Source organism: Enhydra lutris, unplaced genomic scaffold, assembly GCF_002288905.1.
Source record: "Enhydra lutris kenyoni isolate GAN:26980312 unplaced genomic scaffold, ASM228890v2 scaffoldscaffold46, whole genome shotgun sequence".
Lineage (NCBI taxonomy): Eukaryota > Metazoa > Chordata > Mammalia > Carnivora > Mustelidae > Enhydra > Enhydra lutris.
Window position 1 is genome coordinate 555,963 of NW_019154130.1, and position 15,969 is coordinate 571,931.

The 15,969-nt window shown below is 44.8% G+C and overlaps 1 protein-coding gene across 1 annotated transcript in view; it reads right to left on the reverse strand.

Annotated features, from left to right (window-relative positions):
* The window catches only part of LOC111156466 (piwi like RNA-mediated gene silencing 1), a 30,908-nt gene that overhangs the window by 10,877 nt on the left and 4,062 nt on the right, over nucleotides 1-15,969 (reverse strand). The window contains exons 3-17 of the mRNA XM_022517389.1: nucleotides 14,935-15,060; nucleotides 14,210-14,424; nucleotides 13,739-13,860; nucleotides 13,520-13,600; nucleotides 12,668-12,865; nucleotides 11,927-12,038; nucleotides 6,000-6,126; nucleotides 5,715-5,832; nucleotides 5,090-5,204; nucleotides 3,838-4,025; nucleotides 3,391-3,463; nucleotides 1,610-1,810; nucleotides 1,393-1,496; nucleotides 616-686; nucleotides 351-504 (exon numbers count right to left, since the gene is read on the reverse strand). Coding sequence (XP_022373097.1) covers nucleotides 351-504; nucleotides 616-686; nucleotides 1,393-1,496; nucleotides 1,610-1,810; nucleotides 3,391-3,463; nucleotides 3,838-4,025; nucleotides 5,090-5,204; nucleotides 5,715-5,832; nucleotides 6,000-6,126; nucleotides 11,927-12,038; nucleotides 12,668-12,865; nucleotides 13,520-13,600; nucleotides 13,739-13,860; nucleotides 14,210-14,424; nucleotides 14,935-15,060 — 2,005 coding nt within the window. The remainder of the gene's footprint in view (nucleotides 1-350; nucleotides 505-615; nucleotides 687-1,392; nucleotides 1,497-1,609; nucleotides 1,811-3,390; nucleotides 3,464-3,837; nucleotides 4,026-5,089; nucleotides 5,205-5,714; nucleotides 5,833-5,999; nucleotides 6,127-11,926; nucleotides 12,039-12,667; nucleotides 12,866-13,519; nucleotides 13,601-13,738; nucleotides 13,861-14,209; nucleotides 14,425-14,934; nucleotides 15,061-15,969) is intronic.

Sequence of the window (15,969 nt, forward strand, 5' to 3'; positions counted from 1 at the left end):
AGAAACTGAGAAAGAGTAAATTAAGACTGTTCAGATTTTATTCCATTAAACAATTCTGTGGATGCCTACAGATGTAGGAATTCTTCGGTCCCCGCACGTCAAGGCTTTAGGAGAGAAAGGGGCAGGCGGAGAACTGGCAGCAGTGTCACTGGTCTTTCCTCCCCTCTAGGGGAGGCCCTTAGGGAGGGGCCCTCTACATGCCCACTCTGCATGCCCAGCCCTCCCCCTTCCACACCCTCAAACCCCACCGCACCCTTGAGGTTAGGTTCGCACTTACCTTTGCATCTGGGAACACTAATTTCAAAGATAAAAGGTACAAAGAGGAAATGCTTTACAGTTTGCGTGCTTACTTGTAACCTCTGCCAACAGATTTGAGGCAATCCAGAAACTGGGGCACTTCATAGCTGACCAGCGTCTTCAGCTGCCCGTCGCCCACGCCGTCCCGGTACACAACGATCCGACTGGGCATGTATTCGTTGCAGCTGTTCCAAGCCCGCAGGGCCGCTGAAAGCCGCCAGCAAAGGGTTAAAGCAATTAACAGAATACGAACGCTGTAATTCTGCCCAGAATTTCAGTAACACAAAGACCAGGACAGCAACACGACAGGACACTAACCTTGTAAGCAGACTTTGAGCCCATCTACAAGTTCTTGTCCTCGATCTTGAAACACACAGCGCGAGAACCAGCTGTTCAGAGAGACCAGGACAAGGGCGGGACCGGCGCGGTCTACGAGCTGCTCCTTCGGAAGCGCCGCGCGCATTTGCTTCCCTCGGCAGCTCGTAACGTTTAACCCTAAGATACCCGCTACCACCTCCGATACTGTGTAAAATCTAGACAGGACCAGATACTCATACCACCACAAACCAAGCTTTCTTTTACTATAAATCGATACTACAACTCCCTTGCTGAAGACAAGATAAAATTTAAACTGCAATACCCAGAGATAGTTCGTAGTCTTAGTTCTAAGAAAAGCACTGAAAAGTAATTCACCACGTTGAAACACAAGTGACTGGATAAACTGAAGTGGATTTTCCAAAGGAAAATCAACACAAAAACTTTAAAGGACATGTCAGCAGTCAAAAAAAAATTATTAAAGACATTTCCGAGGTGGTCGCAGTTAATGACACACCCTCCCCCAAACAGAAATAATCAGAAAATAGCCTGAAACGTAATCTGATTACTGTAGATTACTGTAGATTAAGGGTCAGTGAACAATGTCAAAAACAGCAGGGTAGCTAACTTCCCTTACTTCCCTGACTTTAACTTTGTAAAGAAAGAAGGAATTCAGCCCGCACCTCACGCCTCACAGACCCCCAGAACACGGGCCCTGCACTCCCACCCACTCCTGCCCACACCCACTGCCCGCGCTCCACCGCCCAGCCCTGCGCTCACCGGGTCATCCCCTCGTTGATACTTGCGACAAATCCTGCAATGGACCTCCGTCCAGCTGTGGTGTCATGGTAACAGTCAATGCCGACTATCATCGCCAGCTTTAACTTTAAGAAAAATACTGTAGTTTTAGATACAACAGAGTACCAGCAGTTTTTAGAAAGTAAATCCATTTTTTCTCAAATAATGAAATCTCAGGTACCAGGTAACTCAAACTTACAGGCATGTCAACCCTCCAGAGCTCTCCACCCATCTTGCAGTTCATCTGCAGGGCGATCTTGGTGGCAATGGCCATGACCGTCTGCTGCTTGCCGAGAGTCCGGGCCACCACACACTGACTCGGGGTAGGGCAATCTGTGCACAAGTATTTTTTAATAGCATCATATTTGTCTTTCCGATTACTCGACAACAGACAAACAACCTGAAACCAAAAGAATGTTCTCGTTATGGAGAATCGGGAAGCGGCTGAAGTTCAAGGAAGAGAACGGGAACCACACCTGCCCCCGGGCGTAAACGCCAGCGTCTGCACGCGGAGCTAACACACCGCACGTTCACTGCCGCGTGCTGCTCACCCCACCCGCTCGGGATAGACGACGACACAAGGAAGGAGGCCATGTGAAGCCACTGATTCACAAGTGAACACCACGAGAACTTAAATACGTTCCAGCACCAGCCGGGGATAACTCACAGATGGGAAACAGAACAAAACCACGCTCACAGTTTTCATTTATTGACGATCTACCTAGAATCATGGCTTTTAAACTTTTTTTTTTTTTTTAAAGATTTATTTATTTGACAAAGACAGCAAGAGAGGGAACACAAGCAGGGAAAGTGGGACAGGGAGACACAGGCTTCCTGCTGAGCACAGAGCCTGATGCAGGGCTCGATCCCAGGATCATGACCTGAGCCAAAGGCAGATGCTTCACCAATGAGCCACCCAGGCACCACTTGGCTTTTAAACTTAAAGCTCTGGCCTGAGAACCACACAATGATCACACTATGAAATTTCCTAGGAAGTCCGTGGACAATTCTGGGGACCACACAGAGCGCCTAATCCGAACACATGCTACCGGAAAGGGGAAGATGTTAGTCAAAGACACAAACTTCCAGTTGTGAACTGAGGAAGTTCTGGGGGTCTACTGTACAGCGTGGCAAGCGCAGTCAACAATGCTGAGGTGTGGGCGTGAGAGATGCTGAAGACTAGAACTGAAATGTTCTTGGTACAAAAAAATCAACTTGTGATCATGTGAGGCAGCGAGGGAACTAGCCTGCTGTGATAGTCACTCTGCAACTCACACGTGTATCGAAGGGTCTCGCCACACACCTCCAGCTCGCAGGGCATGTGTCGGTCAGATCTCAGTGCAAATAAAACCACCAGTTCCTGCCCAGTCCGAGTCTGTGTTTACAGCTGAATCCAGCTCTCTGACTCACTGCTGTGTTCTCCAGTTTATACTCCCAGACTCTCCCGTCCTTTCCCTGGCCCCCAACAAAATCACTTTGCCGTCCTAGGCATCTTTACCACTGCAGACAATGGAATCACTCTCTACCTGTAGCATTTAAGTAAGAGATGAAGGGCCAGAAAGGGAACGGATTAGCTGAAGCCAATTTGCTTCTTCGGTTTAAAGCCACATACACATGCTGTTTACCACTACATCTGTCTCTGCCACACTTAGCTGCATGCCGAACAACTAAGTACTAACTTTTACTTTTGTGCCTATTCTCCACGAAATTTCCTGGAATTGAAGCCTTTGAATCCAAATAAATTTCCGATGGCTTTGTCACCCCAGCCCTTCCTCACCAGCTGCAGGGCAAAGAACAAGCTCCCAGACACACGGCTCCAGCCAGAGTTCACGCAGCTGCCTTATGAAGGTAAAATACATATTCCGTGGCCAGTTTGTAAACCGAATTAAAACACTCCAAACTCAAATTCTAAGATTTACAGATACAGTTTTTAAAAAAATCATCTGAGGACAAGTGCCTATGTATCAGTTAGCTACTTGCCATCTGGGTATCTGAGGTCACCTTCTGCTGTAAGACTCTCAAATAGGCTTCGGTTCGATCATCCACTTCAATCCTAGAATGGAAATTCATTATCCTACGTTCAGAAAAAGTAATGAAAGATGTACCGTACATAAAACAAATGCCCTATAGACTATCACACATGAAACACTCCTGTATAAACGTAAAATAAAAACAAGGCAGCCATGTAGGCAGAAGGTTGTTTCCAACGGAGATGGCAGCAAGTATCTGAGAAACAGTGCCACCGGCTCTCCCCCATTCTCCAGTGACTAAAACACATTTCTGCATCCCCATGACACGCGCTGTATCAGACCTTTAAACTAATATAACGTAGTTACCGTGTTTAACATTTTTATCACTTTTGTGTTCCCACACCCTCCAAATGACTATTAATCAACGTTCAGAGTAGAAATGACTTGATAAACTTACATTATTGCTTTTTTCATTTGTATGCCCATGGCTGGTGTAACTTTAAATAGATTTTGTATCAGTGAATTGGCTGCTTCATAATTTCTTCGAGTATAGATCAACAGCCAGTTATCTAGCGGCTTAACACTAATTAATGGTGCACCTCTCGTTTCTTTTGACCAATCTGCAAATTGTGGATTGTAATCGAACTAGAAGAAAGTTCAGAGACACTGTGAATTCCTCTGTCTGTTCTCAGTGACAAAGCCAACAAGTCTATACCCAGTTTCCCATGGCATTCTGACCCTTGAGGGACTACGCCTCCGTCGGGGCTCTAGGGACAGATGAAATGCCCTGCTGGGGGAGAACGGTGCAGAAGTGTGTCCGGGGAGGATGGGACCCCGCCACGGCCCGCATCACGGCCACGCAAGTGCCTCAGCCTCGGGAGCAGGCCCCCCCCCCCCCGGTACTTCCTGGGCCCTCCTCCATCTTCTGAGACACGACAGGGACAGGCGTTACATTCCTTGTGATAAAGACATAACAAACACGGCTTGGGAAGGTAGGCGGCTCGACAGTGTCGGCTCTGCAAGCGAGCAGGGCAGAAAGCTCAGCAAGTCGAAGCACCGTGACATGGGATGCGGCCCCACAGAGGAAACCCCAGCGTCGCTCCCGTGTCCCCACATCCCACACCCGCAGCACAGGGGTGTCTACACTGACCATTTCCATGGGGACAATGACCACACCTACAGGCGAAACACTAACTACATGGCCAGGGGGTCGTTCCTACACGGAGAAGGCAGAGGGCAGTCGTCTATGAAAGGACGTTAAAGTTCTGGCCCTTGCCCTGCTTCCAGGACACAAAAATACTTTGGCAATACTCGCTTTCCTTTTCTGAGGGGAAAGCATAAAAGGCCTCACGATATTTAATACATATATCCCTACAAACAAATGGTCCGGGCAAAAATGAAGTCAAATAAATTGAAAGTTTTCTGTAGAAAAGATCACCTCAGTGGCAGACAAAATACCAACCCACTCGCTTAAAATTCTTCTCTACCTGAAGTAATTCTGCTATGAGCAACACGCTAGGCCAGCCTTTAGTGAAGTCTCCCCGGTGGCCCCCCCATGGCCACCTCCTCGCTCCCCGGAGCTGACAGGGAGTGGAGGTGGGAGGAGAGGAGAGGAGGTGAGGAACGCAGGCCACCATGTAACAGGGTTTTTCGGCTTAACTGAACCAGACCCAAACCTGATGCGATCGACAACTGAAGAAGTGCCTTACTGTTTTTCCACCTTGGTGAATCTTTTCTGCTTGCAAAATTCTTCCTGAGAAGGACAGTAAGTTGGAGTCAAAGCTCAAACCCCAGTCTCGAAGCTCCCTCTGAACATTATCATCTCTGTAAATTTAACATATTTACAGACCACTCAGCATAAAGCAAACACAGCAAAATCAGACGCAGAGATCCAAGCTAACCTACAGTACGTTTTCCTATTTCTCTTAGGACTGAAAGCCTGGAAAGAACGCCAGGAAAACAGACGGGCTCTCCATTTCTCCCTCATCGTGTTCCTGTGTCCCTTCAGAACAGCCTTTAAATTACAATTCTGATGCCCAAACTACCTTCTCTTCAAAGTAAACCCTCAATGTTATAACAAAGAGAGAAAGTAAATTTGTCCAGAACATTTCACCTTCTGCTTTACTGCCTTTCGCTAATAGAAGAATTAGAAAAGGCCACGGGCTACAGCCGTTAGTATTCCCCGACAAAGTGCAGGGTCACCTAGAAACACAAAGAACCCACCCAAATACCACAAATACAAAAGGAAAACAAAATGACTTTCTCTCACTCCCCCAACCCACAAAAAATAACAGCAAATTGGACCCATGCCCCAGTGGGATGCAGAGGACTTACTTATGGATATAATCAATGAGCCTTCCGACTTCACGCTGCCTTTGTTCAGGAGTCAGTCTTGTGTGAACGGCTAAGTCTTTCATCACGTTAAAGTCATTACGCATCTTATCAGTTAGCCCTTCAAGTAAAATACCGAAAGGTGTCCAATTAGACAAACACGGATCACGTCTCAGTGTCTGGGGTACAGGGTGGTGAAGCGTAAGGAGCTGAAGCAGCGGGAAGGGCTTTCCCAGGGGTGGCGGGGCTCCTAGAAAAGGCAGGGAAGGCGGCCCAGCACAGCGGTACCTGTGAGATAGCAGAGTTCTGGAATGAGCATCGCAGGGCCTGGCAAGGTGCCGCCAGGGCCTCGCCTTCTCTTCGGCTGACTGACCAGAACAGGCTGCTTCAAGTCGGTGATTTCTTGGTTGTATTGCTAGTTACGGAAAGAAAGTATCACTGTGCATGCAAATGCCTTTAATAATAGTTCAGTGGACCAAAAAAAGGATTTGTTTTTTTAAGTCGAGAATTGATGCCAATAGCACAGCTGGTATCACTATCCAAGTAAAGCTTAAAAAGCTCATCTTTAATCCTTCCAGGAGAGCTTGTGATTTATAGGTGTTACTGAGTACCTCATCTTTCCTCTTAACAACGTACAGCCTCACTGTCCTTGACCATCTTTCTGAGTTTTACTCACAGTTCACTTTATTTTGTGATTTTTTTTTTTTTTGGTTTAGAAACAAAAGCCTGTGTATCTCTGGGTCCTCATGACAGAATTCCTCCAAAACTACTAGTTATTACAGTGAGAAGTGACGTAGGAAACACGCCTTGACATTAACACATGGGGTGAAGGAAGAAGTTTGCGTGCCAGAGAATATTTTTAATTAGGAAAAGTTTTTACAGAAGGTAGAAGTTGAATTTCAATTCAGTAATCTTTTTGTTTAAAAGATCTGACAAACTATGAGAGACTCTGGACTCGGGGAAACACACTGGAAGTTACAGAAGGGAGGGAGTGGGGAGATGGGGCAGCTCAGTGACAGGCATTAAGGAGGGCACGTGTGGTGATGAGCACTGGGTGTTACACGCAACTAATGAATCACTGAATACTCCATCAAAACCTAATGACGTACTGTATCCTGGCTAACTGAACAAGATAAAACAGACACCAACAAAAAGATGTTACTTGAGAGCGAGCAAGCAGGAGAGTGGGGAGGGTCGGAGGGAGAAGCAGACTCCCAGCTGAGCGGGCAGCCCCACATGGGGCTCACTCCCTGGACCTCGAGATCATGCCCTAAGATGCTTAACGGACTGAGCCATCCAAGCGCCCCTCAATTCAGCGGTCTTAAGATTCCCCACATGCAATCCCTAAGGCACGTTCTCACAACTGGTAAAAAAAGAAAAAACTGTGAGCTTTGGTGAGTTCACACACACCTAAAACGGCTCGCAGGCCTCGCGTCTGCAGCCCTCGAATGGGAGAGGCTTCCCTGTGTCATCTCCACTTGTTTCTGGCCCCATGTTCTCGAGACCCTCTTTCCCGGCACCTCCTGTGCCTTCTCAAGTTCAGAGAGCCACACATCCGCCTTCAGCATGCAGAGGCTGAGCACCATGACCGCCCTTCACCAACAGAGGAAGAAGTACTTCCTGTTCCTTAGTCCCATCCTATGCCAAGGTCCAGGCCACCTACCCTTAGCAACTAAGAGACCAGGAATTCCAGTCTGTTCTGGGGAAAAGTTCATTTTCCTATTTGGGGAAGGAAATTTCAAGCAGCTCTTATCTGACTCTTGCACCCTGTGCCCACGCGACAGATCTCATCACACCACCTTCTTTACTGGCGTCCTCCCACTGACCACCCCCTCCCTTGCACATCACTTACTAGGTGCACACACGAGTAGGCGTGTGGAAGTGGAGTCAGACACGTTCCTACTCCGCCCGATCTCACCAACGGGCCTTCAGTGCATGGTTCCTTGTTGTGCAACTTTGGGAATCCCCTTCCTATATTCTTAGGGGATCCCTAAGGGAAGATGTTCTTTTAACATCTTCCCTTACATCTAAAAACCTACTACTTTAAGTTTAGGTAGTAGGTCTAAAAACCTACTACGACTACTTAATGCATTTAACATTACTGCCAAAACTTTCCTTTTAAAAACTGACCATGATCTTCCCTTTTAAAGGCCCTTCTCTCTTCCACTCTGAGTGCTGCTTAAACATGATTTTTAACATAGAACATCCAAGCCATCGCTTATCATGAAAACTGCACCTGTCCTAGGAAGTCCCAAGAATGCCGTGATTCTTAGAAACATCTCAACCGCACGCCACTCTGACGGACCGTGGACGAAAGATGCCCAGTCGGTCCTGGCTGTGAGACAAGGCTTCCGGCGGAAATCATCTGCACTGAGACTAAGGCTACGATCACGAGTCAGGCGTGTAGTGTCCCAGGCAGAAAGAGCCTGGGGTCAGAGGAGATGGCCAGGGAGAGCGAGGAGATGAGCATCAACATGCAGGCAGGGGCTACATCACTTAGGGTCTCACTGGACACACACCAATGCACGCCAGTACTGTGGGGAGAAGAGTAACATCTGAAAATGGATCGGAAAGCAGGAGAAATGCAAACGGAGACCAGCAGAATGGGCATGGGGCCTGCACAGAATGGGCAGGGCGGCCACCCAGAGGTGGCGGTCGGAGGCATTTCAGAAGGCGAGGCCACCAGCAGCGCTGCACAGTGAGAAGAGGCCCGCAGGCCCGAGGTTTTAGCTACCTGTTACGCATTTGTTCACTCAGATGCCTGAGTGCCTTTCTAGGCACGGGGGAGGGGGGGCATAAACCCCAAACCCTCTGGCCCTGTGGAAGTTACAGTCTCTGTGCTGATCAGAGCACAGCACAGGGGCCAGAACGTGTTCAGCGTTGGTCACATGGAAGGGGTCTTGAGATGTGCAGTTATCGAGAACAAGCAGGCTTACACATGTCTGGGCTAGAGCTAGAAATCTGAGAACTGTGAACTATAGCACAGACGGGCCTGGAGATCACCTAACAAGTTACTATGGAGAAACTGGGAGTTCCAGGCAGAACTTGCAAGTATGTCAACAAGTAGGCCACATGGAGAGTAGTAAGCTGGTGTTTAAGACTCACTACTAGTCAGAGAAGGAGACCCTCCCCTGGCCTGGCCTCAGGTGGAAACCAAACTTTCCACAGGCGCCTCCTTTGGAACCGCTGTTGATACATACCAACTGTTCCTGTCCCGACAGTGATCAGGAAAACCACAGGAAAATGCTCACTTCTCACAGTAACTCCCACACCTAGAAGGAATCTAAGTTAAATATGACTGGGGTCCCCAAGGAGTTAAGAGGGTAAATCAAGCTGAGATGGCCCCTGACCTATTTTCATTTTGCCCAAAAGAAGAGCAGCTTTTTAAAAAGATTTTATTTCTTTATTTGATAGAAAGTGAAGTGAGCATTAGGAAGGCAGAGCAGCAGGCAGAGTAAGGGAGAAGCAGGCTCCCCGCTAAGCAGAGAGCCCAACGTGGGGCTCGACCCCAGGACCTGGAGATCATGACCTGAGCCGAAGGCAGATGCTTCACCAACTGGGCCGTGCAGGTGGCCCAGAAGAGCAGCTCTTACTGTGGCTTCTCAGAGAACCATTTCCTTCCGGGCTGTCGTCGGATCTTTTCACTCCCAGCAGAGCAGCTGAAGCTCGGGCAATAGAACGCAACCAGTACAAAAGACATTTTGAGGTCACCAGTCTGATGTGTAATTCTGACATAAGACACAAACATATAACAGATTCTTTATCCAGCTTTTTAGAAATAAGAATGTACTGAATGTGGGAAAAACATGAAATAAATCTTAGCACTTTAAAGATAAGTGTTAAGATTTTAACTGATTCATGTTTTAGAACTACTCCTCCAGCACTTGTAACAGCACGTCACACAGAACACAAGCTCCGAAGGATTCAGGGGGCAGATGTGCTTACCCCCGAGCGACGACATTAGTGTGCGTTCTGATGTAAACACTGTACTTTCTTCCAGTTGGCAGTGGGTCTTTCTTGCTCCCATTTGCCTCGGCTCTTTTTTCAAGGATTACCACACCAATAGCTAGAACCGCCTGCACAAAACTAGTATTAGAAAATCACACAATGGGGTGCCTGGGTGGCTCAGTGGGTTAATCCTCTGCCTTCGGCTTAGGTCATCATCCCAGGGTCCTGGGATTGAGCTCCTCTCAGCAGGGAACCTACTTCCCCCTCTCTCTCTGCCTACCTGTGATCTCTGTCAAATAATATAAATAATCTTTTAAAAAATAACCCTAAAATTTGTATGGAATCAGAAAAGACCCCCAAATGGCCAAAGGAATGTCGAAAAAGAAAACCAAACCTAGTGGCATCACAATTCCAGATGTCTAGCTTTACTACAAAGCTGTCATCATCAAGACAGCATGGTCCTGGCCCAAAAACAGACACATAGATCCACGGAACAGAACAGAGAGCCCAGATATGGACCCTCAGCTCTATGGTCAACTAATCTCCGATGAAGCAGGAAAGAATGTCCAATGGAAAAGGGACAGTCTCTTCAATAAATGTTGCTGGGGAAATTGGACAGCCACATGCAGAAGAATGAAACCGGACCACTGACTTCCACCACACACAAAAGCAGACCCAAAATGGATGGAAGACCTAAATGGAATCCATCAAATTCCTAGAGAACACAGGCAGCAACCTCTTCGACCTCAGCCGCAGCAATGGCAAAAATGAACTACTGGGACGTCATCAAGATTAAAAGCTTTTGCACAGCAAAGGAAAAAGTCGACAAAATCAAAAGACAACCAACAGAATGGGAGAAGATATTTGCAAATGACGTATCAGATAAAGGGCCAGTATCCAAAATCTATAAAGAACTTACCAAACTCAACACCCAAAGAACAAATAATCCAGTCAAGGAATGGGCAGAAAACATGAAGACATTTCTCCAAAGAGGACATGCAAATGGCTAGCAGACACATGAAAAGGTGCTCCACGTCTCTTGGCATCAGGGAAATACAAATCAGAACCACAATGAGTTCCCACCTCACACTGGTCTGAATGGCTAATATTAACAAGTCAGGAAACAACAGGTGTTGACGAGGACGGGGAGAAAGGGGAGCCCTCCTATGCTGTTGGTGGGAATGAAAGCTGGGGCAACCACTCTGGAAAACAGCACGGAGTTTCCTCAGAAAGTTGAAAGTAGAGCTACCCTATGACCCAGCAATTGCATTACTGGGTATTTATCCCAAAGATACAAATGTAGGGATCCAAAGGAGCACCTGTATAACTCAATGTTTATAGCAGCAATGTCCACAATAGCCTAAATGTGGAAAGAGCCCAGATGTCCATTGGCAGATGAATGGATAAAGAAGATGTGGTGTGTGTGTGTGTGTGTGTATATATATACACACACACACACTGGAGTATTACTTAGCCATCAAAAAGAAAGAAATCTCGCCATGTGCAATGACATGGACAGAACCAGAGGGTGCTATGCTAAGTGAGATAAATCAGTCAGAGACAAATACCGTAAGATTTCACTCATGTGAAATTTAAGAAACAAAACAGATGAACATAGAGGACAAGCAGAAAAATAAAGTAAGATGAAATCAGAAAGGGAGACAAGCTATAAGAGATTCTTAACTATAGGAAACAAACTGAGGGGAGGCGGGTGGGGAGATGGGTAACCGAGTGATAGGCATTAAGGAGGGCACGGGATGGAATGAGCACTGGGTGTTATATGCAACTGATGAATCGCTAAATTCTACCCTTGAAACTAATAATATAGTATATGTTAGCTAAATTGAATTTAGATACAAAATAAAAAAAGAGTTAACCTATATGTAGATTTAGCACAACTGATGCTGAGGATTTACCCACCTTTAACCCCCATCCCTGCGTGAAGTTAAAAGAGAAGTGTTCATTACAGGATATGGGTCACTAAACTTGTATTGTTCATTACCAATTACCTTGTTTGTCCTCCACAAGCTTAAATAAAAAACAATCTTTCATTTTGCTAGGAAAAAGGAAACAGGACCAAGCACTTCTCATGTGATAATGAGCTTTATATAAACTATGTTATTATGGCCTTAATAAATATATTTATATATAGCTTTCAAAGCAACTTGTTCCATGTGTACAAGAAAATCCTACTGAAGATAGGTCACATTTTTCCCAAGACCTAAACAATTGACATGAAAAAGATAAAGCCTACGTGATCTTCTTACCTTCCTGTAGTACTCTAAGAAACTGACTTCAGAACCATCCGCTTTCTTAAAGGTACTCTTTGGATTCTGGTCCCAGTCAATATCATCTACTCTGTAGGTTTTATTGTTATACCTGTGCAACGGTTGGGATTTATTAGTCTTTGATTAGAATTATAGAAAGAGTATTAGTGAATTGGGGGAAATTGGAGGGGGAGATGAAGCATGAGAGACTGTGGACTCTGAGAAACAAACGGAGGGTTCTGGAGGGGAGAGGGGTGGGGGGGGTTGGGTGAGCCTGGTGGTGGGTATTATGGAGGGCATGGACTGCATGGAGCACTGGGTGTGGTGCATAAAGAGTGAATCTTGGAACACTGAAAAAATAAAATAAAATATATTAAAAAAGAAGAGGCTAGATATAGATAGTATGTAGTCTCTGTAAACTTCCAAATCACTTAGTAATATATGATGTCACAGGAAGACAAAGGGAAAACTACGTAAAGACCACGCTAGATGGGTGGGGAAGTGAGTGAAGTACTAGAAAATAAAATGAATAAAAAGAAAGAAGTTATTAAATATTTGTCCTTTTCAAAAGAACATGCTCCCCCTGACATCTTGCATCTTGAGAAAGGTCAAAAACACCTCTTCCCCATTTTCATGCTATTCCCATGTATGTAAACCCTACATCCTAACAGGATGGACTAGAAAGCTACAGGATCTTAAGACCTGCAAAATGATTATTTCATATTTTCAAGAGCAGCTTACTTGGTAAGAACAATTAAACCTATTAGCTCCTTAGAAACTTGTTCTTGAAATTTGTGTTCTTCCGTTTGATGATACAGGTTGAACATGAAATCTAACACGGTTTCGCTGCGAAGGACTTTGTGACTGACGTCTGTGCAAAGCATGATGTTGTTCTCGTACTGGAGGATAGAGGTGGTGAAGCCAGGCCAGATCACCAACCTGTCAGACAAGAGAGCAATGAAGGGACCCTATGAACAACCCTGACATGTTCTATGTACATCAAATTGTGTTCTTCTCCTTTATTAACTAGATCTAAAGTACAACATTCTCGAATTGAGTAAATTTAGTTATTTCTAGGTTTTACATGGGTCCAGATAAAGATCCCTCTAAGATCCTCAACAATGAATGTTGTTTTATAGTAAAATAATTCAAGCTCCATTTGAATTAATACGCTAACTTTATTAAATGATTTTTTATGTTGGTAAAACTTGAAAGGGTTGCCAGTCTAACCAAAAGCATCTATAATTAGTACAATAACCCTAAACTGTGTGTGCCAAGCTTGGATACACTACAGGAACTTCTGAAACGATCTTCATTAGCTCATAAATTTTGTTGCCCAAAAGCAAATACAAACAGTGTTAGACAACCCTTCATGCTTCCGTAGTGAGAGAGGAGTATCACGTGATGTTTTTATATCCAAGTGTTCTAGGAGGTCTCTTATTATTAAAATCAAGTTAAATATTTACTTAACATGACGGGTACCCCTAACAGCCCCAGTAATAAATTTGATTATTTGATTATTTCAAATTAGAACATCGTTTTCAAAGTCTGTGATCATACCTAAGGAACAGAAAGGTTCCACTTCATACAAACCTATGATTTGGAATATCGATTGGGTCACTTGGGTTATAGTAATTCCGTCCAATTTGCTGTAAATTCATGATCTTCAAGAGCCTAGAAATTTAAAGGTCAGAAGACAGGAGCAAATACTGGTAAGTATCTCCACGCACAGGGACTCACCACACTGGTCTTTCAACTCTTCTCTAGGTTTTCAGTTTTTCTTAGTAAAATGTTAAGAAAACACCAACATACCTCCTGAAAATAATATTATAGAACTGCAAACAAGTTGGTGACGTAGGCGGGAGTTCATTTGTTAAGGTGATTGTTATTCTCACGTGCTCTCCATTTCGCGTCTGACTGAACACTTCAGTAACCTGAGCCAGAGCGATGGAAAACCAAACTTTTAATTGTTAAGAGAAACTAATAATCCCAATCACATAATTCCTGCTAAAAAGGCAACAGTGAAAAGTATGGAAAAGTTTTAAAGAAAGAAAGAATGACTTTGAGAAGAGTGGTTCTGGGCCTTATTATAATTGTCATCACGTTTTTCAGGCGGATTTGAAAATGATGCAATAATGCCAAAGGCCCCTCTGGGTTCATTAAAACTCTATGAGACAGAGGACCACTGGAGTTTCTCTAAAATCTACCCTAGATTGCGGCAGTTCTGCTTTTGAAGTGGAAATCCTTCATCACCCTCTCCCCAACCCAACATTTTAAAATAACCTTGTGCTGTAGTCTTTTAGGTAAAAATAGTATTGTTCCATCAAAAGCATGACACCTTCCAATTAAGTCTTCATGTTGAAAAAGAAGAGCTGAGCGGAGTCTTCTGGCTTCCATCAGCGGGTTATAGTCAATGTGATACTGATATAAGGCCCACTGGGGACGGGACGTCAATCGAAAATGATTAGTGCTCAGCCTTACTATAATGCCTGAAGAACCTGTAAGAACGAGTCGCGTTTCATTAACAAAATAACAAGTTAATTCTTCCCTGAGATCTTTCCTACTGTGACAAAGCAGACACAGATCTGTAACAAAAGGTGAAGAAAGGCCTATGGCACTGAACTTCTCAGGCATCTGACTTTGAGTACGACTATCCTACCCATGTAAGTTCCCACAAGCATATGTTTAGGAATGAATCCTCCTTAGACTAAGTAATCTACATCAGAACCCACCAAATCGCTGTGGCAAGAAGTTTTAAAAGAGAAAAGTTATGCGGCACTTAGTAAAACGTCTCAGTGCGGCTGAAGACCCTGACAACCTATTTCATCAAAGCCAAGAGAGAGAGGGAAATGGAAAAGCCACCGGAAAAGCTGGATCCTGACCAAATGTGCTTTTTCTCCCTGCTACTGCACCATACAAATAAATATGTAAAATAAAGGGCTTCAATTCAGTGTTCTGTGTACTCAAAAAGTCATCCCAGGAAACTGCAGTCATCATAACTAACTCACCTGTTTTTGATTCTTTAACATGGTCCAGGTTCTGTCTTGTATTCACACCAAGATCATGAAAGTCTCTACGACGACCTCCTCTCTCTCCTAATGATAACTCTTGAAATCCAGCAGATATCTGGAGCTCTTAAAAAAAAAAATATCATCCTATGTCACATGAAACACGAAACAATGATGACATTAATTCCCAAAGTACTACATGGACCCCAAAAGCTACAGAGGTGCTAAGATACTGTTGAGAAATTTCATAGGTATCTGTTGGCCAGGGCACCTCAGCTAGGACTTCTATAAACCCTTTGCCACTGCCCCAGGTAAATTCGGTTGGTCCCCTGTAAGATATATCCATGTAAAAAGCAAAACAAAACTAAGACAACTGACTTGGGATTAAGAACTCAGGAACATGCTTAGTGGCTGGGAAATCATAGTTCTGTACTGCAAGTTCTGATAACAACCTAAGAGCCTAAACAGAAGTATTCTTCACAGTTTTATGATGCACTTATAGCTACAGGAATTGATAATTCATAGGTTTTAATGTGTAAATGTCTAGTGTCATTTCCTCACTAATTCCCTTAAGAACAGATGGGATCGTCCTATGTGTACCCCACGGCCACCACACACATGGCCCAGTGGGACAGATTAGCTAGCAGTTCATGTGGTTTCCAAAGCTGATTATAATATCCAACATTATTGAATCCTTCAATTCGTACATCATACAGAAGTGCATCTCATCAACAGTGTGGTGTGGGCCAAAGAATGAACGTGGCCTTTGTCATCTGCTGTTACAAATGCAGCTTTCAGTTAATAGGGACCATACCTTGAGTACCAGACACTTTGGTGGACTCCCTAAACCCTCAGTCTTCTTTTTAAAAAGAGGACTTTTTTAGGGAGTCATACCTAATGGACTAGAATTCCATCTTCCCTGCAGGTAAGGATGGCCTAAGAAGTTTACTAGAAATTACTGGATCAACCACTGGGAAAGTGCCTTGAAAGGGAGTCAGCAGCCAGTGTCTATGTTCTCTGGGACCCTTGACCTGC